Genomic DNA, 26668 nt, shown 5'->3' on the forward strand with positions numbered 1-26668 from the left:
AAAAGAAAAAATTAAAATATCAGTACTTATTTCAGATGCCACCACGTTATCACATAAAATTTCCTAAGAAATTCTTAGAAATCAGTAATTAACAAAGGAGTTGACCTGGGATGGGGTTTTTGGTGGGGTGGGAATAGGGGGACAGGGAAAGATTCTTGTTGACTTATAGTAATCTTACCTCATTTTCTCCCTCTTTTTAAAAATTTTAAAAATTATTAAGTAGACTCCATGCCCCACATGGGACTTGAACTCATGACCCTGAGATCAAGAGTCCCATGCTCTACTGACTGAGGTACCTAGGTACCCCTCATTTTCTTCACCTTTAAAATGGGGATATAATTGGGGTGCATGGGTGGCTCAGTTGGTTAAGCACCTGACTTTGGCTCAGGTCATGCTCTCATAGCCTGTGAGTTCGAGCCCCACGTCGGGGTCTCTGCTGTCAGCGTGGAGCCTGCTTCAGATCCTCTGTCTCCCTCTCTCTCTCTGGCCCTCCCCTGCTCACATTCTCTCTCTCTCTCTCAAAAATAATATACATTTTTTAAATATGGGGATATAATTAATACCTCACTCCTTTCAAAGATATGTTCTTACTTTATTCCAAAAAGATATCTGCACCCCTATATTTATTGCAGTGTTATTTATAATAACCCAGATATGAAAGCAACCCAAGAGTCCATCGATAGATGAATGGATAAAGACATGGTATATACATAAAATGGAATGTTAGTTATAAAAAGATGAGATCTTGCCATTTACAACGACATCGATGGACCCAGAGATCATGCTAAGTGAAATAAGTCAAAGACAAAATACCTTATGATCTCAATTATATGTGGAATTTAAAAAACAAAATGAACAAACAAACAAAACTCAAAAACAGATCCAGATCCATAAACACAGGACAAATTGATGGTTGCCAGAGGGAAGGGAGGTGGGGTGATGGGCAAAATGGGTGAAGGGGAGTGGGAGAAACAGACTTCCAGTAACTGGATGAATAAGTCATGGAATACAGAGCACAGCATAGGGAATACAGTTAATGGTATTTTAATAGCATTGTATGGTGACAGATGGTAGCTACACTTGTGGTGAGCACAGCATAACATATAGAGAAGTTGAATCACTATGTTGTACACCTGAAACTAATGTAACCCTGTGTCAACTATACTTCAATAAAAAAATAGATTAAAATAAAGATGTGTTATCAGGCTAGAAATATACTTTGAACTAATGAAACTGGCCATTTTTAAATGCCATGCTTAAAGCAAATTAGTGGTAAAAAAGCAAAACAAAACAAAAATACTGTATTATTAACAACAAACTCACCTGAACTTTGACTTCCTGGTGGCTGAGTAGAGGAACCAAGTGAGGGACTATTCCAGAGTCTATTACCATCTGTATCTGTTCATTGCCAGCATCAGTAAGGTAAGAGAGGGCCCAGACTGTATCTACCAATATCTAAGGGATAAAATGAAATTCAAATAGCCTTTGAATATTTTCTAACTTTAATAATTCTTAACCATACAGACTAATCTATGATTGTTCCACTGCCTTTTTTCTTCTTCTCTCAATTCACTGAAATCTTAATCGCTATTATACTAAACAACATCATCTATCAATGTCTGTTATCAAGTATGTGAATCCTTTAGCCATATTCAGTATGCTTCAGTTAATTATAATCCTGACCACAGGTTGGTAGCTAATCTTAATTCACTAAGATACACAGTACACCATACAGGAAATAGGAGAAAAAGACATTCTCTTTCTCAAATACTCACACTGACGCAGAATAAGTCCAAAGATATTGTAGTAAATACAGAGTTGGAAAGACTATTAAGTATCCAACATACACAGCGATTCAAAACATCTGGGCTAGATGTAGATGTTCAAGTGTTCTCTAGTATCACCGGCATCATGTTGGTATGTCACGAGCCAGTACTTAAGTATTAGGAGTTAATAGCAATTTCATCTTTTCCAACCAGTTTGCTTTGCCTTATAAAATTGGAGGCAACTTCTCTAATAATGAAGTGTCCCACAGCTGCACATCGAGACATTAAAAACAACCATAGGTCAATCTGTGTGATCTATAATCAAAAACGTTTTAGTAAAAAAAGAAAATGCGTAATTTACAGCATGTGCCAAAACTACCTATTAAAAAAAAAAAAAACCCTCTGTAGCTAAATTATACTATAATTTAACCTATAATTTTTAATGTTATATTCTGAAGTTCAGAAGCCCATTGTGTTTCATCTTTCTTTTGTATTAAGTCTAATTAGTAGTTACGTCCAAAAGGAAGTAGGGCAACTGTTGAACTGTTGCATAAATAATACAGTTATTGACAAAGACACAGGAAAAGTAATTGTGCCTGGAACTTTACTTCCGAAGCCTTTCTGGAATATGAACTCTGTGTCAAAAGACAAGCCAGGAACATCTGAAACCTTTTAAATTCTAAACCAACATTATGTTTGAAACATCTGAGAATCTCCTGGTAGGAGAAAACAACACTTTGCTATTGTTTCTTTCAAAAACTAAAGAGAGCTCTTTGGTTATTTTTAATGTAAAAAGAAGACTCCAAATCAAAGAATTCACACACATAAGGTGGTATTGAAATACGTGAAAGAACTAAATTTCAACTTACAAATGTAAATCTTTTTTCTAGAGTTCCAACATATGCCAAAATTGGTTGATAAAGGCAAAGAATTTCAAGTTACTTGTCCATGACTGTACAATTTTTTTTTTAAAAGGCCCAACACTAAATGTCATTAATATGCTCACATCAAAATCACAATTTAAACAGACTTGATCTCCTATATAATTTCTGTATTAAAGTTAGTGTTCTATAATAAATTTACTAATTATAACTACAGTATAATTTCAGTGTTTCACTTATGCTTTGTGGAAGCAGTTTTTTATTTTTTTTTTCATGGTCTGATTTAAGAATTTGCTAAGTTAAGTTTACCTAAAAAGATTATATTTTTAATAAATATTATTATATAGTAAACAATATTACTTAGCAAACATGCTACTAAAGAATAATGAGACTAGCTTGAGAAATTTAAGATATATTAAAAGCAAGAAAGATGGAGTTACAATTTCAACTGGGTTGGGGTAAATGGAAAGAACACAATACATCTCTGAAATAAGATCAATCAAGTTGTCAGGTTTTCTGGGAGAGGTATAAATGTTCAGACTAACTTTCCATGGAAATTTTTTAAAAGTATTAAAATTTGTAATTTAATAAAAAAACTTGGTATTACAGGAGCCAAACTCAAAAATGGCTTATATGTTCCTTTAAAACAAAACAAAACAAAACAAAACAAAACAAAACAAAAGACCTTGGACTATTAGGATTGAAAACAAAGTATCTTTAGAGCAAAGATCATGTTAATTTAATGAATTTTGTACATATGTCACTCCTTGATGTAGTATTAATTCTAAGTTTGATTTGTTCCATATGGTTTAGACAGATCCTGGAAAAATGGTATTACCCTGGAAACTGTAAAGGAGTGAAGCAGCTTATCAAACAATGGTCATCACACCAAGCTGTTTCTAAGGAACCATGTTAAGTTCCTGAATGTTGCTGTGCATTGTATCCCTGTGCTTTCTTTTACCCATTATATTTCTAGCTTTTCTAATACACTGAAGGTGAGGCTGGTTTTGTAAGCAGTCAGGGCAGTTTCCCACCTCATCATACTTCCTGAGGTGCTTTTTCTTTTGCCATCTGTATTGGTGAGAATGAATAAGGTATATTGATTACTTTAAAAATCTAGTCTGCAGGAACTTTTTTTCTTGTTTGGATATTTATGAGTTTTCTCTAAAACATGTGAAGCCACTAAAAAGTCACCATAGATGGAAAAATATAGTGAAAATGAAATTAAAGAGCAATTGATGTTCTTAAATTGATGTATGTAATCTTATGAATACAAACCCATACATAAAGGCACAAATATTTCTCTTTTTCAATCTTTCAAAAAATGAAAGTACAATTAGGCCTATGTATTCTCTCAAGCACTGGTCAGGCTGTTAAAATGAGCTTCCATAAAAAGCTCTTGACCAATCAAAGATATAATCTTCATGGGAGAGATCAATAACTGGCAACTTTAAAACTTCGAAAATGAGTTTTTGCAACACACACACAACACACACACACCTTTAAGAATTTTCAAAATGAGTTTTTAACTCCCCCTCCAACATGTTATTGCCCAAAACAAAATATAGTTAGGCTTGATTTCTTCACTGTCAATTATATTTTATGATACAGGAAAACACAAAGTAAACACAGTAATAGTAAGCTATTACAGCTCTTGAAATGGAAAAATCTGATAGAGTACACTAACATCATGTTCAGCATAAGATTTTCTTCCCTATGTCATAGAGGCAGCCCTAGACATACATACATATACACATAAAAAATACTCACATTTACGTCTGTGTGATGAATTAAGACACAAAGAGCTGGAAGAATCTGAAGAGAGAAATATACAGATTTAAAAACATATACATAATGGTATCTAGTTAAAAAACAAAAAAGAAAACACACAACACCTGTTTACCTCCTGAATGGTTTCCATTGGGGGTGGTGGGTCTTTGTGGCGACATAAGTTGACCATAACCCAAGTAACATTCCTTAAGAATGTTATAGGAATAGATGGACTTATGAAGGAAAGTAAAGGTTTCACAACTCCAAGACTTATGACATAATCTCTACATTGTGGCCCATCACCTGTAGGAAGGAACAATTAATTCAATAAAATACACTGACAATAAGCAATTCAGAAAACATACGGCAGTGGGTTCCATATGCTGCTTTCTAGATTTTTAACTATTAGTTTTATATAAAAGTGTAGCTATTTAGTCTTACAAAGAAGTTTTAGACAACAACAACCAAGTTCTCATTTTAGGTCTTTTAGCCAAGAGAAGCAACATAAAATAATAATATTTTTTTGGTACATGATTTACATATTCAGGTTTATAAATTGTTCACCTATGTTTTTATGCCATCCAAAAATAGAAGCCTAAGGATTCTTTAGAATACTTTGTGAGCAGAGAACTGCTGCTTTTACCTTCTCTCACAATGGTACTCAGTTTAACAAACTTTCATGTAATAAAAACATATGTATATGTACACACATCAAAATACTATTAGAAAAAAAATCTGTAGAATTTATACTTGTGACCTAATATCAGAGTACCAAAAGTATTAACTACAAATTATCTGACATATTTAAAAAAAAAAAAACTATGTCAAAAATAAAGTTAAAAAATAAAAAACTATGTCAAAAAAAAGGAGTGGGTGAAGAAATGAACCAATATCCCTAGAGCAGTGGTTCCCAAAGTAATTTTTGGGCCCTATCCCAGATCTGTTAAAACAAACTCTATGAATCCAGAATTCTGGGTCAAGAATTCAAGCCCTTATCATAGGATACTGAAAACAGTTAAAAGTTTGAGAATCATTGCCTTAGAGAACTGCCAAATGGAATTTCTGTATCTAGAGTATTGCCGTAATTTCTAGCATGAAAGTCATGTTAAGTATTACATTCCACAAATGAAAACCCTTTTCTTTGCACTGTAATATTTGGAGATAAAATCCCTGTTCTTTTGGCATCCATGTAGTCTAATTATTCTACGATGTCACAGGAAATGAAAACCAAAGATCAAGATACTGCATTAATAGCTCTAAATCTAAAATTTAGTATAAAAGCAAAGGGGTGAAGGAATTTGAATACACAAAAGATAGCATTCTTAACAGCAACAGATCATATGTGAATAACACTTTACGGAGAAATTCTCCCATTTTAAAACTCCTACTTGTGGGACACTAACCATCCCTCTGCATTCTATCTTGGTCCCCCCAAAGGGTAATATAGAAGAGGTACAATAAAGTAATACTGACTACTTCCATGCAAGAACAATGGTCTGTGGCAAAAATAAACTTAAAAAAAATTTTTTTAACCTTTATTTATTTTTTTGAGACAGAGAGAGACAGAGCATGAACGGGGGAGGGTCAGAGAGACAGGGAGACACAGAATTCGAAACAGGCTCCGGGCTCTGAGCTGTCAGCACAAAGCCTGACGCAGGGCTCGAACTCACACACCATGAGATCATGACCTGAGCCGAAGTCGGATGATCAACTGACTGAGCCACGCAGGCGCCCCAAAAATAAACTTTAATACTAAGGGACACAATACAGTTCAGATTCCAGTTTTTTTCCATTCTCCACTCACTGGAGGACAGATTTTTAAATTTTGGAGTTTGAGTAAAGTTCAGATCTAGTTTAAAAACAAATTTTGAGGGGCGCCTGGGTGGCTTAGTTGGGTAAGTGTCGGACTCAGGTATTGATCTCGTACCTTGTGGGTTCAAACCCCGTGTTGGGCTCTGTGCTGATAGCTCAGAGCCTGGAGCCTGCTTCAGATTCTGTGTCTCCCTTTCTCTCTGCCCTTCCCCTTCTCACACACTCTGTCTCTCTCTCTCTCAAAAATAAGTAAACATTAAAAAAAAAATTTTTTTTAATCTTGAAATATTAGAATTGTCTTTATGCTTCCTACAATTATGTCAAAGAAAAACTGAAAGGTATGGTAATCATGGTGTTCAACATTTAATGTCACGGTCTATAAGCTACAAACACCTTCTGTAGGATGACGACCTCACAATAATGGATAACATAATTGTATTTTACCATACTAAAATCTATAAAAAATACTAAAAATTTCCATTTATACTCTTTTTAGAACTGCCATTATGGAGAAAACTTATTGGTTTATTTTGTACCACCTTTTTTCTTAGTAGTTTCTATGACAATGGAGAGTTAAGGAATAAAATGGACACATCAACACAATAAAGGAAGGAGATACATATTTCATAATTACTCAAATAAGATTGACTATATATTTTTTTAAAAAGCTGTCTATATATAAAAAGATATTACCGTATCATAAGCAACAAAAAATTCATTCTATTTACCATAGGTTTACACTTAAAACAGCTTAATTTGTATAAATTATTTCACAAAAATCAGTACTAAAAATGACAAATTGTTTCTCATTTTTCACTATTTGTAGTCATTTTTATTACACAGTATATGATAATAATTTTTGGACTAGCATTACAAGTTTTATACAAACCTATGATATTTCCCAGTGCCCACACTGCCTGCTCACAGACATTTTGATGGGGTGAATGTAGAAGCCTCAGGAAAAGTGGCACAGCATCTAAAGGAGGAAAATGTAAGTTACATTTAAGTTTAAAAATAGTTTTAGAGCTCAATTTCAATAATATTGATTAAAAAAGGGGGGGGGGACTAAAGATACTATGCTCTAAACCAAAAACCAATCTGTTTTTGCTGAAACCTAAGAAGAAAGAAAGCTATCAAAAATATATTTGGGGTGCCTGGGGTGGCTCAGTTGGGTAAGCATCTGACTTCAGCTCAGGTCATGATCTCACAGTTCATGAGTTTGAAGCCCATGTTAGGCTCCATCTGACAGTGCAAAGCCTGCTTGGGATTCTGTCTCTCCCTCTCTCTTTCTGCTCCTCCTTGATTTCAGCTTTCTTTCTCTCTCAGAATAAATACACTTAAAAAAATTAATATATATATATATTTTAAAAATGTATTTATTAAATGTTTTTTTTTACTAGGGTAAGAATAATGGAAAAATTTTAACTAGCAGACCACTTAATTCACCATCAAAATGGCAGTTTCAACATACAAATATTGTAACAAATTGGCAAATTTTCATTCATAATTAAACCTGGATAAAATTCCAAATTAAAAATCAATCCTTATAAACAAACAGATAAATAAATTCCTTACAGATTAAGCATTATTCTCAAATTTGGAGGAATAAAAAGGACTCCAGTTGTTGAAATAACTTTTGAATGTGGAAATGTGAAATAACAGGAGGGTGCAGTTCAATACAGTGGCATAGTAAGATCCTGACCTCACCTTCCACCATGGCACATCAAACCTACAGCTACATATACAACAATGCTCTCTACAGAACTAGCTGAACAGGTCCTCTGTATCAAAAGATAAAAAGATCACACTGAGACAGATAAGAGAGTCAGAGACTTCCCTCCTTACAAAGCCATGCCCCCCCCCCCCACTCCTGCCCACCACCGCAATAGGAGGGATTCACAAGTGGGATGGATCTCATAAATATGGAACATATCCCTGAGGAGGGGTTAGAGCCCCAAATCAGGCACCCAAACCCTTGGGACCGACACCAGAGACAAACCCCCGAATCATCTGGCTTTAAAAACCAACAGAGCTTATGTCCAAGAGACCCAAAGGGCTGTAGGAAACCAAGGGTACACTCTTAAAAGAATCTGTTAAAAGATTCACTTGCCCCAGGACCCAGCACAAAAGCAGTAGGTAGAAAAGTACCTAGAGCATATGTAAAGGAGGTTCATTGGCTAAGCTTAAAGCCTAAGGGATTGAGGGTCGTATGGAACTTTCTCCAAGGATGGAAGTGCTGGCAGGTGCCATTTTTTATACATACTACCTTGCTAGCAAAACTTGCACCAGCCCTTCACCCCAGCCCTGAGCACTGCTGTAGCCACACCCCACCAAACCCAGTGGGATGGCTCATCCTGGCCTAGCACTCCCCTGTGGACCTGCCAAAGCTGGCAGGAGCACAAAGTCCACATAGGGGATACTCCCTGAATGCCTGGTACTGGTCACTGGGGTGGGGGGGGGGTGTCTTAAATTTTGGGGTTCCATGGAAATGACAATCTGAGACTACTTTTGACAGGCTCCACCTCCACAGCATAGCACAGATTGCTGCCTAAAACATTGTCTTCCTGTGACCATTCCTTCAAGACTGGGAGAGAGAGCCATTTCACCTAATACATAAAAAATAAACACAGAAAGTCAAGTCAAGTAAGTAAACTGAAGAATAGAGCCAAATAAAACCCCAGAAAAAAAGCTTTACTGAAATGAAGATAATTTACCTGATAACGAGTTCAAAAACATGGTCATAAAGATGCTCCCCAATCTTGAGAGAAGAATGGATGAATATAGAATAAATTTCAACAAAACAGAAAATACGAGGAAGTACCAAACAAAAGTCACAGAGCTGAACACAATAACTGAAGTGAAAAAGATACAAGAGAGGCATTCAACAGCAGGTTAAGATAAAGCAGAAGAAAGGATCAATGATCTGGAAGACAGGGCAATGGAATGCACCCCAACAGAGCAGCAAGAGAAAAAAGAAATTTTAAAAAGTGAAGACAGCTAAGGGACCTACAGGATAACATCAAGTGGAACACATTCCCATAATGGGCTCTCAGGAGAAGTGAGAAAGAAAGGTACAGAAAATTAATCTGAAGAAATAATGACTAAAAACTTTCCTAACTTGGAGAAGCAAACAGTATCCAGATCAGGGAAGCCCAAAAAGTTCCAAATAAAATGAACTCAGAAAAAGCCACACCAAGACACATTATAATTATAAAATGTCAAGAGTTAAAGATAAAAAGAGTAAATTAAGGAAGCAACAGAAAAACTTAATGTGTATATGACAAGCCCCATAAGGTTATCAGTAGATTTTTCAGGATATGGTTTACAGGACAGAGGCATGATATATTCAAAGTGCTGAAAGGAAAAAATTCCCAACCAAGAATACTCTACCCAGTAAAGTTATTATTAATTGAAGGAGACAAACAGTTTTCCAGACAAGCAAAAACTAAGGAATTCACTACTACTAAACCAGCCTTACAAGAAATGTTGAAGAGACGTCTTTAAGCTGAAAGGATAGGACATTAACTTGTAACAAGAAAAAATATGAGAGGAAAAATAATCAGTAGACAAAGGAAATATATGGTAAAGGTAGTAGACTAATTACTTCCAAAGCTAGCATGAAGATTAAAAAATAAAAGTAGTGGGGCGCCTGGGTGGTGCAGTCGGTTAGGCGTCCGACTTCAGCCAGGTCACGATCTCGCGGTCCGGGAGTTCGAGCCCCGCGTCGGGCTCTGGGCTGATGGCTCAGAGCCTGGAGCCTGTTTCCGATTCTGTGTCTCCCTCTCTCTCTGCCCCTCCCCCGTTCATGCTCTGTCTCTCTCTGTCCCAAAAATAAATAAAACGTTGAAAAAAAAAAAATAAAAAATAAAAGTAGTAAAAATAACTGTAATTACACCCATCAGTTAAAGGGACATACAAAATAACAAGATATAAAATGTGAGGCAGGGGGTAAAAATGGAGTTTTGGAATGTGTTCAAACTTAACCTGCTATCAACTTAAAATACTCTGGTATATGTAAAAGCTATATATGTAAGCCCTATGGTAACTGCAAAGCAGAAACCGGTAGTAGATACACAAAAGATAATGAGAATGGAATTTAAACATAACATTCAAGAAAAGGCATCAAACCACAAGGGACGAGAGCAAGAGAAGAAAGGAACAGAGAACAACAAAACAGCCAGAAAACAATTAACAAAATGTCAGTAAGTACACATACTTATCTATAATTATTTTAAATGTAAGTGGATTAAATTCTCCAATCAACAGACACAGAATGTCTGGGGCGCCTGGGTGGCTCAGCTGGTTAAGCGTCTGCTTTCAGCTCAAGTCATGATCTCAGAGTTTGTGGGTCCCAGCCCCACACTGGGCTCTCTGCTGTCAGCGCAGAGCCTACTTCGGATCCTCTGTTCTCTCTCTCTCTGACCCTCCCCTGTTCACATGCATGCATGCTCTCTCTCTCTCCCCACCTCTCAAAAAAGAAATAAACATTAAAAATAAAAAGACACTGAATGTCTGAATGGATAGGAAATAACTCTCATCCATATGTTGCCTACTAGAGACTCACCTCAAATGTAAGGATACACACAGACTAAAAGTTAAGGGATAGAATAAAAGGGTTTCATGCAAATGGAAACCAAAAGAAACATGGGGTAGCTATCTATCCCATGTGTATCAGCTATGTGTATCAGACAAAATAGACTTCAAAACAAAGACTGCAATAAAAGACAAAGAAGGGCATTACATGATGCTAACAGGGTCAATCCAGCAAGAAAATACAATGTTTGTAAGTCTTTATGAATCCAATATAGGAGCACCTAAATATATAAAGCAAATATTGACAGATGTAAAGGGAGGAACTGACAGCAATAAATAGTGGGGAGGCTTTCATACCCCACTTACATCACTGGATAGACCATTCAGATAGAAAATCCGTAAGAAAACATTAGCATTAAACAACACATTAGACCAGAATGACTTCACATATATATACACAAACACTCCATTCAAAAGTTATAGAACACACATTCTTTTCAAGTGCACATGGAACATTCTCCAGGACAGATCACATGTTAAGCCACAAAAGAAACCTCATGAAATTTAAGACCAAAAACACATCAAACATCTTTTTAGAACACAGTGGTATGAAAATAAAAATCACAAAACTGGAAAAATTATAAATATGTGGTGATTAAACAACATGCTACTGAACAATCAATGGGTCATGGAAGAAATCAAAGGAAAAATTTAAAAATATCTGGAGACAAACGAAAATGAAAGTACAACATGCTTAAGTTTATGGGATGCAACAAGAGCAGTTCTAAACCTGAAGCTCACAGTGATACAGAAGGACTACCTCAAGAAACAAGAAAAATCTCAAATAATCTACCTTTACTAAAAGAACTAGGAAAAGAGGAACAAGGCTCAAAGTTAGTAGAAAAACGGAAATAATAAAGATCAGAGCAGAAATAAATGAAATACAGACTAAACAGATAATAGAAAAGATCAATGAAACTAAGAGCTGATTTTCTGAGAAGAAAAACAAAAACCGGTGAACCTTTAGCTAGACTAAGGAAAAAAGAGGGTCCAAATAAATAAAATCATAAAGTCGGGAAGTTACAACTGTTATCAAGGAAAATTAAAAGATCATAAGAGACTTCTATAAACAATTACATGCCAATAAACTGGACAACCTAAAAGAAATGAATAAATTCCTATACATTTACCATCTTCCAAGACAGAAATGGAAAATCTAAATAGACCAATTGCTAGAAGCGCAATTGAATCAGTAATCAAAAATCTCTCAATAAAAAGTCCAGCACCAGACAGCTTCACTGTTGAATTCTACCATTCAAAGATTTAACACCTATCCTTCTCAAACTCTTCCTAGAAAGTGAAGAGCAGGGAACCCTTCCAATCAGTTGAGGCCAGCATTACTCTGATACCAAATTCAGACAAGGACATCACAAATAAAGAGTATTATAGGCCAAAATTTTTGATGAATACAGATGCAAACACCCTGAATGAAGTCCTAGCAAACCAAATTCAACAATACATTTAAAAAATCGTTAAATTTCAGGGATGCAAGGATGGTTTAACATCTGCAAGTCAATTATGATATACCACATTAACAAAATGAAGGATAAAAATCATATGATCATTTCAACAGATGTAGAAAAAGCATTTGACAAAATTCAACATCCATTTATGATAAAAATTCTCAACAAAGTGGGTACAGAGGAAATGTACCCCAACATAATAAAGGTCTCATATGATAAGCCCATAGTTAGTATCATACTCAAAGGTGAAAAGCTAAAAACTTTTCCTCTAAGATCAGGACTAAGACAAAGATGTCTGCTCTCACCAATTTTATTAAAACAGTATTCAAAGTTCTAGTCAGAGCAAATAGAAAAAGAAAGAAAATGCATCCAAACTGGAAGGAAGGAAAACTGCCATTATTTGCAGATGACATAATGATACATATAGGAAACCATAAAGACTCCATAAAAAATACTACTAGAATAAATGAATTTGGTAAAGTTGCAGGATGCAGAGTCAATATAGAAAAATCTGTAGCATATTTATATGCTACAAACTATTAGAAAAATTAAGAAAACAACTCCATTTACAATTTCATCAAAAAGAGGAAAATACCTAGGAATAAATTTAACCAAGGAGGTGAAAGACCTATGCAAAAAACTACAAGACACTGATGAAAGAAACAGATGAAACAAATAAAAACAAATAAATGGAACAATATTCCATGCTCCTATCAAAATCCCAATGGCAGTTTTCACAAAAATAGAACAAACAATCCTAAATTTGTATGGAATCACAAAAGATTCTGAATGGCCAAAGCAATCTTGAGAAAGAAGAATCAAACTGGAGGCCTCACGCTCCTTGATTCAAACTATATTACAAAGCTACATTAATCAAAACAGTATGGTACCTATGTTGGCATAAAAACAGGGATGTAGATCAACAGAAAAGAAATAAACCCATGTACATATAATCAATTAATTTACAGCAAAGGAGGCAAGAAAAGACATTGGGGAAAGGACAGTTTCTTCAATAAACAGCGTTGAGATAACTGGATAGCCAAATGCATTAAGAATGAAACTAAACCAGAATGTTATACCATATACAAAAATGAACTCAAATGGATTAAAGACTTGAATATAAGACCAGAAACTGTAAAAATTTCTACTAGAAAACACTGGTGGTAAGCTTCTTGACATCATTCTTGACAGTATTTTTTTTGAACTTGACTTCACATGCAATTAGCAACAAAAGCAAAAGTAAATGCAACTACATAAAACTAAAAGCTTCTGTACAGCCGAGGAGACTATCAACAAAATAAAAAGGCAACCTCCTGAATGAGAGTATATTTGCAAATCATGTATCTGGTAAGTGGTTAACATCCAAAATATAGAAAGAATACCAACCCCCTCCCCCAAAATTTGATTACAAAATGGGAATAGAACCTGAATAGACATCTTGCTAAGGAAGGCATACACATGGCCCACAGACATGAAAAGATGCTCAACATCACGAACCATCAGGGAAAAGCAAATCAAAACCATAAGGAGGTATCACCTCACACTGGTCAGAACAGCTAATCAAAAAGACAAGCAATAACAAGTGTTGGAGAGGATGCTGAGAAAAGAGAGCCCTGGTGCACTGCTGGTGGGCATGTAAATTGGTGCAGCCACTATGGAAAACAGTGTAGAGGCTAATGAAGAAACTAAAAACACATGATCCAGTAATTCCACTTCTGGGTATTTATCTGAGCAAAATGAAAACAAATTTAAGAAGAGTACCCAGTATTTTCACCACAAGTATCTTTGCCACAAACACTTTCACCCTAGAACTAATTGGCCATAAGGCAATTATGCCATAAAAGAGGGGCATTCATTTAAAAGGACATAATGACCCTCCCCCGTTCATGCTCTGTCTCTCTCTGTCCCAAAAATAAAAAAACGTTGAAAAAAAAAAATTTTTAAAAAAGGACATAATGAGGGGCGCCTAGGTGGCTCAGTTGGTTAAGCATCCGACTTCAGCTCAGGTCATGATCTCGCGGTTCGTGGGTTCAAGCCCCGCGTCAGGCTCTGTGCTGACAGCTCAGAGCCTGGAGCCTGGAGCCTGTTTCGGATTCTGTGTCTCCCTCTCTCTCTCACCCTCCCCTGTTCATGCTCTGTCTCTCTCTGTCTCAAAAATAAATAAACGTTAAAAAAAAATTAAAAATAAATAAATAAATAAAAGGCCATAATGCAAAATGAAAAATGCATTAATTAAAAAGACTTTATTGCAAAATACAACATTTGAATACATTTAAAATGTGTGTAGATTCATGTAATTCTATGCAAATAACTGATTTTATTTTGCAGAGTAAGCACTTGTCCTCAAAGTCTTTCTTTCATAATATACATTTTTTTTCCTTATTGATTCATCTCTTCATTTGGCATCACCTTCTCTCATTTTTTCACTAAAATTTTTTCCTTAAGGGAGGTATTAAGTTTCTAAATACAAGGATGCATGCATATTTGTAACAGTTTTGTATGGCACTGTGAAAGTCTTCTACCTTGTTCTCTGTTCTCAGCATGCTGTCACACGTCTGTTGATAGATGCTTCAAAGTTCTAGGAGAAATGTGGGTTCAAAACTCTGTGCCACTGTATACACTATTATGAGGGTTAGCTAAGATTAATATAAAAATGGGAGTACCGTGTCAATGGAGAAATGAAAGCAAACTGTCAATTATTTGATGAAACAAACACACTATCAAATCAAACTGTCAACCAGTTATTCTGATACCTTTTATGGCAAAACTGCTTTACAGCCAATGCGTTTGTGGGGGAAGTGTTTTCAGCAAAGATACTTACGGTGAAATCGTTTGGAACCTTTGAAGATATATGCACCCCTATGTTCATTACAGCATTATTCACAGTAGCCAAGATATGGAAACAAAGTGTCAAATGATGGATGGATGGATTACAAGATGTGTGTACATGTACACATGTATACACACACATGCGTACACACAGACACAGACACACACACAATGGAATACCACTCAGCCATTAAAAAAAGAAAATAAATAAATAAATCCTTGTCCATTATGATGTCAATGGATCTTGAGGTACTAAGTGAAACAGGTCTGAAAGACCATGTATGATTTCACTTACATGTGGAATCTAAAAAACAAATGAACAAAATAAAACTCATAGATGCAGAGAACAGATTGGTGGTTGAGAGAGGGGAGGGTTTTTTGGGGGTGGGTGAAATAGGAGAAGGGGGCCAAGAGTTACAAACTTCTGGTCATAAAACAAGTCACAGGAATGAAATGAAATGTACAACATGGTAACTGTAGTCAATAATACTGTAATGCATATTATGTAATTTGATATGAAGATGGGGAAACTAGAGTTACTGTGATCACTTCTTGATGTATACATTTTTTTTTGAGAGCAAGACAGCAAGTGTGACAGGATTGGGCAAAAAGAGAGGGAGAGAGAGAATCCTTAAGCAGGTTCTGCACTGTAAGTGCAGAGGCTAATGTGGGGCTTGAACTCATAAACCTTAAGATCATGACATGAGCCCAAGTTCGGACACTGAAACACTGAGCCACCCAGGCACCCCTTGGTGTATATACATACATTTTGAGTCATTATGTTGTACACCTGAAACTAATTTAATGTTATTTATGTCAATTACACCTCAATTAAAAACAAACTTCACATGTGTCTTTAGACAGGCCAGTGACTCCTGTACCACATAGCCGTTCTGAATCAAAAAGTGGTTCTGTTGCTTTAGAACAAGGATGGGAAACAGAAAAATCTGTATCTAAACAGAGTAATACTGCATTGAACACATGATTCTTCCATTTTTTCTTTCTTCTGATATTACTTTACTTTGAAAAATGCTATTTAAGTACATGTAGATCATGCTTTACTCATAAAAAATCATTCATTCATCTATTATATTTGGTAAAATAAGACAGACTGACAGTGTTAAAACCAATTCTAAGCCTCCTTCTAATCTTGAAAAAGCACTTAGGAAGCAAAATGAGCGACTAAAAGATTATCTTGAGATAATAAAATTTACTAGTCAATTATACAAAATAAAACCAAACATAAAAACCGAAACCCATTTAAACCTCAAATTAAGCCAATTTTATCATGATTTAAGGCAGTATTAATATTCTATGTAATATAGGAACAGAAATGTCTACAAAATAAAATGTTTACTTGGGTAAAACCTCTGTTCCCCTTTAAAATCATGTAGAAATTAGAGCTTAAGATTTTAAGAGGCTTAGTTAGACCAGCATCCTGCTTACACACCTGAGAAGCATTTTAGAAGTACCTTCTTTAAAATTATTAATTTCTTTGTTTGATAAGAGAATTAAATAGTATTAATGAAAACAATACTCAGGTTATTACTTCCAATAATCTTCCACTTACAACTTTTGGAACATAAAAACAATCCTATTAAAATTGCAATGAACAAATTTCAAGCTATTTTTCAACAGGACTACTTTATAAAAGATTTCTCTAAATCGCATGATGAAAATCTCATTAAGAGAGGCCAAGAGGTAGTAAGGCAATGGGAAAAAACACTCGTATTTGTATGAGGTCCTATAAATAAAGTGAAACTACAACAATATAATCGCTACTATACTTAGGAAATGTTGTCAGATTTAGCATCAAATGAATTTTTGGAAATAGAAAATGTCAGTCATTGGAACAACATGATCAAAGTAATATACTTAAGTTGGCCTATTTCAACTACTCCGTTATTGGATAGATATTATTTTATAATATATTCTTTTAACAGAATCACTATTTTTTTTTACTAACTTCTTTGTTAGAAACCATAATTTTATCCGTCAATCACCAACTTACTGGACTGAACTACTGCTTGAGTTTGTTCAGAGGTTCCAGATGCAATGTTTGTCAGAGCCCATGCAGCTTCAAACTGTAAAGAAGGACTACAAAAAAACAAATAATTTTAATGAAACAGTAGGGATTTTTACATTGGCCCAAATACACTATCTGCCAACCATTCCTCTCCTCGAGCATTTTTAAAGTATTAAATATTTTGTTTCAAAAGGTACCTATACATCTAGCCTTTTTTTTTTTTTTTTGTTTAAACTTCCAATGACTATTTACAGTATCTCTTCAGTATAAAAAGCATCCAATTTCCTTGGGTGTCCGTATTTTTAGTAAAAACTCTTTATTAAGATACCTATATATTACTACCCAACAGTTTTCTTAAGTACTTACCGGCCAAGCTACTACTTGTCAATTCTCAAAGCTTAAAAGTTAAATGTATCATTCTCAAGTTCCTCTTTAGCCTTTATGTTCACCTCCTGGTGTAAACACACCTTGCACTGTTTTTCCCTTTGGCTTTTTCAGTTCCATCTTATAGCCCTTTTCTTTAAAGATCAAACTAACTACTAGAAAATCTTGTTTTCTGCAAAAGATAGATTCTAAATTAGTTCTTAAAATAATGTACTTACTTGTCATCTCTTTCAAGACAATGGACTAAAATAGGCAATATTCCAGATTTTATTAAGTCATCGATTGGTGGATTTCGATCACTGGACAAAAGCTTCCTATAAGAGACACACATACCCTTGTGAAATTTAATGACATATAATTAAATTCAAATTCATATTTGACATAGGGATGACACAAATCCTCACTCATTTGAATACCCTGCACAGCAATTTTATAAAAGCTAATCAGATGATTCCTCTATATAAACCAAGTGATGGCTACTTATTTACTACCCAATAAATGAAAACTCTTTGCCCTAGCCTAAACCATTCCACAAGTTGGCTCCATTTTACCTAACTAATCTCATTCTCTGTAATTCAAAAATAGATCAGTTGTCTGTCCCACCATTTCAATCTCATTTCCAGGCCCTTCACATCCTAGTCCCTACACTTGGAATGCCCTCTTTTCCATCTATTCAAACTCTTATCTATTCAAAGTCCATTTCAAGTTGTATGCTTTCACAGTACCCTCTCTGAATTCCAAGAACATTTACACAGCATATGCTTACATTTGCTATTAAGTATCGCTATTTTTAATACACTTCGCTGCCTTCTCAATTAGGTTCTAAACTTTCTACATAGCAAGAATTATACTAAATGCTTTTCACAGTATTTCCCACAACATGGCACAATTCTTAACACAAAGTAGAAAATAACCCAGTCTTTCTTAATCGAGGTTCTAGATTTAATAAAAGAATTTTACTTCATTTACTTTACTTCATTTTACTTCACTGAGGACGTTCTTAAATATTCAGAAATGTCCTTTTTTTCTGAGTGCATAATGTTGCATATAGTATCTACAAAATATGAGATCAGTTTGATGCTACTGTCTTGATCTGTGCTAAGGTACCATCAAGTTTTACCACAGGTGCTTTTACAACATCACTGTAAATTGTTAGCATATTTAAAAAAGGCAAATAAAGTCTTAGTATTTTTGATAAATGAGTTTGATTTTGTACACTCCCCGAAGTTGTCTCAGTATCTCCTAGAGAGTCAAAGACCATCATTTGAGGGATGCCTGGGTGGCTCAGTTGGTTAAGTGCTCAACTCTTGATTTCAGATCAGATTATGATCTCATGGTTCGTGGGATCGAGCCCCCATTGGGGCTGTCAATGTGGAACGTGCTTGGGATTCTCTTCCTCTCTCCTGCTTGCACGCACACACACACCGGTGTACCCTTTCACTCTCAAAATAAATAAACATTAAACAAACAAACAAACAAAAAACACAAAAAAACAAAGACCCTAATTTGAAAATATCTGCTTTAGGGGCCTTAGGGCTTTATTTTGTAGAACTCCTATTGAGAAGAGTTGCTCCAAAACTATCAAATAATCAACAATGAAAAATGGTGAGCATAATGTATCAATTTTTTCCAGTTCATTTATTTACTTTGGGGAGGGGGGCAGGGAGGAAGAGACAGAGACAGTGACACAGAATGAGAATTCCAAGCAGGCTCTGCACGGGAGCCTGACACGGGGCTTGAACTCATGAATCATGAGATCATGACCTGAACCAAAATCAAGAGTCAGACACTCAACCGAATGAGCCACCCAGGTACCCCTCAAATTTCATAATCATTCTATCTATAAACATAATTTGCCATTTTGAGATGTGAATACTCCTGTGATTTTCTTCCTACATAACCAAGTCCTCTCTACGAAGTTCTTTTACCTGTAGTGGGCAATAGTGTTAATTCTATAATTTTCCTATCTGTTCTAGGGTTTTTAAAATACACAAAAGTAGGAAAACTAATAACCTATTCATTAATACAAAGGTCTCAGAAACAAGTTTTTCTGGTTCCCCTCTTAAAACATAGGAGCATACACCTCTAGACCACAGATTTCACAGCAGAAATATACAAAATAACGTAATATTCCTACCTGGAAATCCACTGGGAAACTCTGTAGCCCTCAATCTTTTATCTTTTATTTTTAAAAACTTTACATCCAAGTTAGTTAGCATATAGTGCAACAATGATTTCAGCAGATTTCTTAATGCCCCTTACCCATTTAGCCCATCCCCCCCCCACAACCTCTCCAGTAACCCTCTGTTTATTCTCCATATTTAAGAGTCTCTTATGTTTTATCCCCCTCCCTGTTTTTATATTTTTTGCTTCCCTTCCCTTGTTCATCTGTTTTGTATCTTAAAGTCCTCATATGAGTGAAGTCATAGGATATTTGTCTTTCTCTGACTAATTTCACTTAGCATAACACCCTCTAGTTCCATCCACCTAGTTGCAAATTGTAGCCCTAAATCTTAATGTCTACTTGCCTGTACACTGCTATAGTAAGCTTATAACTCAATTTATTGTTTGATTAAAATAAGGACTGTGAAAAGAATTAGCTACCTGGGCAGGAGATGAAAAACCTGACTTTTTATAAAATTAAACCTATTAATAAAAAGTGAAGTTTTATAAATAACGTTTTTTGGGGTGCCTGTGTGGCTCAGTTGGTTAAGCATTCAACTTCGGCTCAGGTCATGATCTCACGGGTTCATGAGTTCGAGCCCCACGTCAGGCTCTATGCTGACAGCTGAGAACCTGGAGCCTGTTTCATATTCTGTGTCTCCCTCTCTCTCTGCCCCTCCCCAACTTGTGCTCTCTCAAAAATAAATAAAAACATATAAAAGAATTAAAATAAATAAATAATGCTTTTCTATTAGTTGCTAGCAATAACCTGTCAAATCAACTCTTTCCTAGCATCTATGTATTCTGCAACTTGAAACTTTATCTGAGTTTAGAAAAAACTGCTATCAATACACTAAACCAGAAAAAAAATTTTTAAGTAAATTTAGTCTATGGACTGTTCTTTATTGTTTGTCATCAAACTTGAGTCACAGTAGTATTACATAGTGAAAAGTCAAACAGAACTCCTGTGTAAGTTATGAAATTTAAATATGTCCTCAAAATTTAACTTACCTAGCAGCTTGAACTGCACTTAACTGAATTCCTTGGTTATCACTTGAAGCATTCTATAAAAAATTAAAACAATTTTTGATATAGATACACAGTAATTAGAAATACAAATGAAGACACGGGAAAACACTCAACTTACTTGAACAATAGCTTCTAGAGAGGTATTTTGCTGTAAAAAAATTACAGAGAAAACAAAGTTAAAAAGTCACCTTAAAATTCTTTATTTATGTAAAATCTTTCATTCGTAGTTTTATGTTACCAGAATAATGATAACTTACCACTCTATAATCGCCATCTATATCAGAATCTTCACAGATATCTTCATGTGGTACATTCCTTCTCTTTAAGAGATGTTCATCTCTTTTATTCTTAAAAAACAAAAAAATCAGAAAAAGAACTTTAGTTAAATAAAAAGATAGTTTCATACAAAGGTTATGCAATCCTGTCCTACAAAATGAAACAGGAAGTGCCTTTTAAAAGTAAAACGCAAATGAAAAATTAAACCAAACTGTGAATCAAACACTTAAGCAACACTAATTTGAGACCCAAACCCCAAATACTACATTTTTAATGAACCGTGAACTATATAAAAACAAACTGAAAAACAAAAAATTCTGATTAAAAAAGATAGTGTACAGTTTAAGCCAGAACCAAACATACATATTTATTTAAAAGTACTAAACCATTTTATACATCATCTGGGAGCTTCTCTTTATCACCTAAAAACAAAGTCAAAGCAAAAGGTGGGCAGTTCAAAATCAGACAGAAATCAACAATTCCTCACAAAAATCAAGGGCCACTTAAATTTCACTTAAAATGTGTGGGACAAATTTAAAGATATATATTTCCAACTATAACCCATTTTTCTTTTTTTACAGACATAACTTATTTTAATACTTGAAAAGTTGATGAAATTTGTAAGTAAAATAAGTTCTTTTCAGGGCATATTTACACCTGTAAATAGCAGAATTATTTAGTAAAACTGTATAGTTATGACTTACACTTCATATAAATTATTAAAAATTACAAAAGAAAAACACCATATAAGAATTCATTTATCTCTATTTCTGGATAGTGGACAAGTTGTATCTTGCCAACTTCAATAGCCTAAGTTTAGTCAAAATCCTTCAGTTTTCAAAAGAAAAAGAAATGCTAGGCACTTGAGATTAATATACATTTAGTACCTTCCATATATGCTATAATGTTGTTAGAATTATGCTTGAAAGTACCCAATATTAATCAGACTCACCTTCCTTAATTCAACTACAACTTCATTTCGTTGTCTTCTCATAGTCTACAAGAAATTAAAGAAAAATATGTTTTTAAAAACACCCCAATTTCCATCACCCAGAGAAAACCACTAGTAACATTTTAATGTACATCCCATAATCTTTTCTTCTAGTCATATATGTACATAGTCACATTTTACTCATAATAAAGATCATAGTATATATATATATGATTTTCTATATTAGATATAAAATTTTAAAACTGTAGCATTTATAAAAATACAAAGATACAAAGAATAATAGAACCCATAAGCTCGCCTCCCATATGAACCACAACACTTAAGGAATACATGTACAAAGTTAGTAAACTCAACTGCTTAAAAGGAGGGGTGGGGGGCATCTACCTGTCAATCCAGGTCTTTCTCTAAAGGTGACTAGTGTTAGATTTACTGTGATTCTGACACACTTATCGATTTATTTTGTCTTCACCTTATTTTTGTTTACTTAATTTATAGAGTTTAGAGCCCTTCCATGGTGGTATATACAAATATCTTCTATTATTATTATTATTATTATTATTTGAGAGAGAGAGAGTGCACAAACACATGCATTCACTTGCACAGGGGAGGGGCAAGCAGAGACTCTTAAGGAGGTTCCACACCCAGCACCAAGCCTGAAGTGGAGCTGGATTTTGGATCTCACAACTCTAAGACCATGACCTGAGTGAGTCCAAATCAAAAGTAGGAAGCTTACCCAACTGAGTCACCCAGGCACCTCTCTTTTTCATTATTTCTAATGACCACATAATTTTTTATCACATACTGTAACTATTTTCTTATTCTTTTAATACGAATTTTTCTCATTTTAAACTTACCTAACACATGGATACATGTTCACTGTAAAACATTCAAACCTTCAGATGAACAACAGAAGTTTATGTTCTTTTTGTATAAGTTCCCCTCATTCTTTCTAGTGACTGCATAGGTCAGGGCATACCAAGTAGAAATAGCAAAATCACAAATACTCAGATGTCTAATAAAGATCTCAAACTTATATCCAAAGCCAAACTTTTGATTTTTAACAAACATACATAACTCTATCTGATCTCACATGGTTCATATAGGGGGTGAGACCATGAATTCTTTTATTCTTTGTACCTTTTTATAAGCCTTATGTTACTGTTTAAAAAATTTATGACATATCCAGTATTATAGATCTGCTGATAATTTCAAAGAGATTTCAGTAAATGTCAACTCTATTCTTCCAGATGCACAGACAAAAACTTTAGAGCAATCCTGGATTCTTCTTCTTCTCTCATGTTACACATTCAATCTGCTAACAAATCCTCTGGTTCAACCTTCAAAACTTATCCAAAACCCAACTACATATCACTATCTTCTCTGCCACTACTCTGGTCCAACTCTCCATTATCCTTCACCTAGATTATTGCAAAAAGCCTCTTAACTTGTATCCCTCTTTCTGCTCTTGCTTGCCTTCTCCCCCAGTTCATTCTTATCACAACAACCAAAGCAATCCTCACAGGGAATCTTAATTCTTGAATGCCACAGTCTCCTTTGACAGCTGGTGAAATCAATGAACACCTTCCACACGGTGTTTTTAAATACAGATAAGAAATACATAAGGTTACAAAGAAAAGCAAGTATATTGACATACAGTTGTCAAAAATATTTAAGCATGAAAAAACTGTAATATATGTACTTCGTTATTACATTAAACAGGTTCTAGCAGTGAGTCCAACAACGAGTATAATTTCAAAGTGATGATAATAAAGATATCCTGCAAAAATGTTTTACTGGTGGTGACAAAAAATCACAGGTAACTTTAATAACTGCTGTAGTTTACTGGCTACATTATTAAATGAAGGAAACACTGTTAGAAGTTAGAAGTTAGTGAAAAATAAAGATGTAATTTTTTCTAAGTTTCTAGGCATTCCTGAATTCTACTTATAGACTCCAAGGGAGGAAGGACCCAGTAAAAGGACCCCTTTCTAAAAAGTCAGCCAGATCACGGACTTCAAATTGTATTACAAAGCTGCAATCATCAAGACAGTATGGTACTGGCACAAAAACAGACGCTCAGATCAATGCAACAGAATAGAGAACCCAGAAATTTACCCACAAGTGTATGGCCAACTAATCTTTGATAAAGCAGGAAAGAATATCCAATGGAATACAGACAGTCTCTTCCACAAGTGGTGCTGGGAAAACTGGACAGCGACATGCAGAAGAATGAACCTGGACCACTTTCTTACACCACACGCAAAAATGAACTCAAAATGGGTGAAAGACCTAAACGTAAGACAGGAAGCCAACAAAATCCTTGGGGAGAAAGCAGGCAAAACCTTCATGACCTTGGCCACAGCAACTTCTTACTCAACACATCTCCAGAGGCAAGGGAAACAAAAGCAAAAATCAACTATTGAGACCTCATCAAAATAAAAAGCTTCTACACAGCGAAGGAAACAATCAGCAAAACTAAAAGGCAACAAAAAGAATGGGGGAAGATATCTGCAAATGACATATCAGATAGAGTCAGTATCCAAAATCTATAAGGAACTTCTCAAACTCAATACCCAAAAAAAACAAATAATCCAGTGAAGAAATGGGCAAAAGACATGAATAGACACTTCTCCAAAAAAGATACCCAGATGGCCAACTGACACATGAAAAAATGCTCAACATCTCATCATCAGGGAAATACAAATCAAAACCACAATGAGATACCACCTCACACCAATCAGAATGGCTAACATTAACAACTTAGGCAACAACAAATGTTGGTGAGGATGTGGACAAAGAGGATCTCTCTTTTGCACTGCTGGTGGGAATGCAAACTGGTACAGCCACCCTGGAAAACAATTTTAAAAAAATTAAAAATACAACTATCCTACGACCCAGCAATGGCATTACTAGGTATTTATCCAAGGGATACAGGTATGCTGTTTTGAAGAGGCACATGCACCCCCATGTTTATAGCAGCACTATCAACAATAGCAAAAGTATGGAAAGAGCCCAAATGTCCATTGATAGATGAATGGATAAAGATGTGGTATACATATACAATGGAGTATTACTCGGCAATCAAAAAGAATGAAATCTTGCCATTTGCAACTACGTGGATGGAACTAGAGGGTATTATGCTAAGCAAAATTAGTCAGAGAAAGACAAGTATCATATGACTTCATTCATATGAGGACTTTAAGACACAGAACAGACGAACACGGGGGAAGGGAAGCAAAAATAATATAAAAACAGGGAGGGGGACAAAACTAAGAGACTCTTAAATATGGAGAACAGTGTTACTGGAGAGGTTGTGGGAGGGGGGGATGGGTTAAATGGGTAAGGGGCACTAAGGAATCTACTCCTGAAATCACTGTTACACTATATGCTAACTAACTTGGATGTAAATTTAAAAAATAAAATTTTTAAAAATAAAAAATAAATAAATAAATAAATAAATAAATAAATAAATAAATAAATAAAAAGTCAGCCAGATGATGTGATTTCCCTTTTCAAAACTATCAAAGGCTGTCCAGTTTGGAGTAAAAGCCCAGTCATTAAAACGGCTTAAGTCCTCTCAAATCTCTAACCTTAACTGTTTTTCAATTACCACCTTTCAGACCTCAGGTTCTATCATTTTCTTCATTCACTTTGCTGTATCTGCACTAACTTAACTATTCTCCTAACACACTAGAAATTTTCTCTCTTCAAGGCCTTCACTAATAGACTCTACAGCAACTCCAAAGAATGGACTCCATGGCCAAACTGCTAGGGTTTAATTTTCAGTCACACTACTTACTAGCTCTCAATGCCTCAGTTTTTTCATCTATAAAATGAGGATAGTAAAAATACCTATTGCATAGGATACTATATAAAGATTGAATAAGTTAATATATGTAAAGGGCTTAAACAGCTCCTGTCACATAGCAATATATGTGTTAGCTATTATTATTACTGCTACTGTGAATTCCTCAGGCTGTAACGCTGTTCCTTCACTATCTGCAGTGCCCACATTCATGTTTGAATCTCTCAGAAGTCACCTCCATGGTAAGGTCTTCCCCTTCCTAACCATCCAGCAACTCTCCAACACATCCAGTAACCATCCAGTACTCTCTATTCCTCTTCTATGCCTTATTTTTCTCCATATCATTTATCACATTCTAATATGCTATATATAATTTTACTAATTTTTACCCTCTCCCTACTAGAATATAAATTCCATATATAGGGAATAACATAAGGAATAAATATTCCTTCTCAAAATGTATTGGGTAATCTTATATGTACAGAAATCTTTACCTCAATTTTTGACCAAACCAATTTATTCCATCTCTGTTTAAGTGAGTTTTTGATGATCATTTGAGCTTTGATACAGATATGTATTTAAAAAATAACAAAAGAATCAAATTGGACCACTTTCTTAAACCATCCACAAAAATAAACTCAAAATGGGTTAAAGACCTAAATGTGAGACCTAAAACCATAAAACCCCTAGAAGAAAACACAGGCAGTAATTTCTTTGACATCAACCATAGAAACATTTTACTAGGTACAACCCCTCAGGCAAAGGAAACAAAAGCAAAATTAAACTAGGACTATACCAAAATACAAACGTTTTGCACAGCAAAGGAAATCATCAACAAAACAAAAAGGCAACCTACTGAATAGAAGATATTGACAAATGACATATCCGATAAGGGGTTAATATCCAAAATATATTAAAA

At 34.9% G+C, this 26668-nt stretch overlaps 1 protein-coding gene across 3 annotated transcripts in view; it reads right to left on the reverse strand.

Annotated features, from left to right (window-relative positions):
• The window catches only part of KPNA4 (karyopherin subunit alpha 4), a 68774-nt gene that overhangs the window by 21168 nt on the left and 20938 nt on the right, over positions 1-26668 (reverse strand). For all 3 annotated transcript variants that reach the window (XM_086674637.1, XM_086674635.1, XM_086674636.1), the window contains 10 exons: positions 21945-21989; positions 20974-21063; positions 20835-20864; positions 20699-20751; positions 17743-17838; positions 17126-17211; positions 7119-7205; positions 4551-4720; positions 4418-4462; positions 1324-1455 (listed from right to left, as the gene is read on the reverse strand). In XM_086674637.1, coding sequence (XP_086530763.1) covers positions 1324-1455; positions 4418-4462; positions 4551-4720; positions 7119-7205; positions 17126-17211; positions 17743-17838; positions 20699-20751; positions 20835-20864; positions 20974-21063; positions 21945-21989 — 834 coding nt within the window. The remainder of the gene's footprint in view (positions 1-1323; positions 1456-4417; positions 4463-4550; positions 4721-7118; positions 7206-17125; positions 17212-17742; positions 17839-20698; positions 20752-20834; positions 20865-20973; positions 21064-21944; positions 21990-26668) is intronic.

Source organism: Puma concolor, chromosome C2, assembly GCF_028749965.1.
Source record: "Puma concolor isolate L17-30 chromosome C2, mPumCon1.1.hap2, whole genome shotgun sequence".
NCBI lineage: Eukaryota > Metazoa > Chordata > Mammalia > Carnivora > Felidae > Puma > Puma concolor.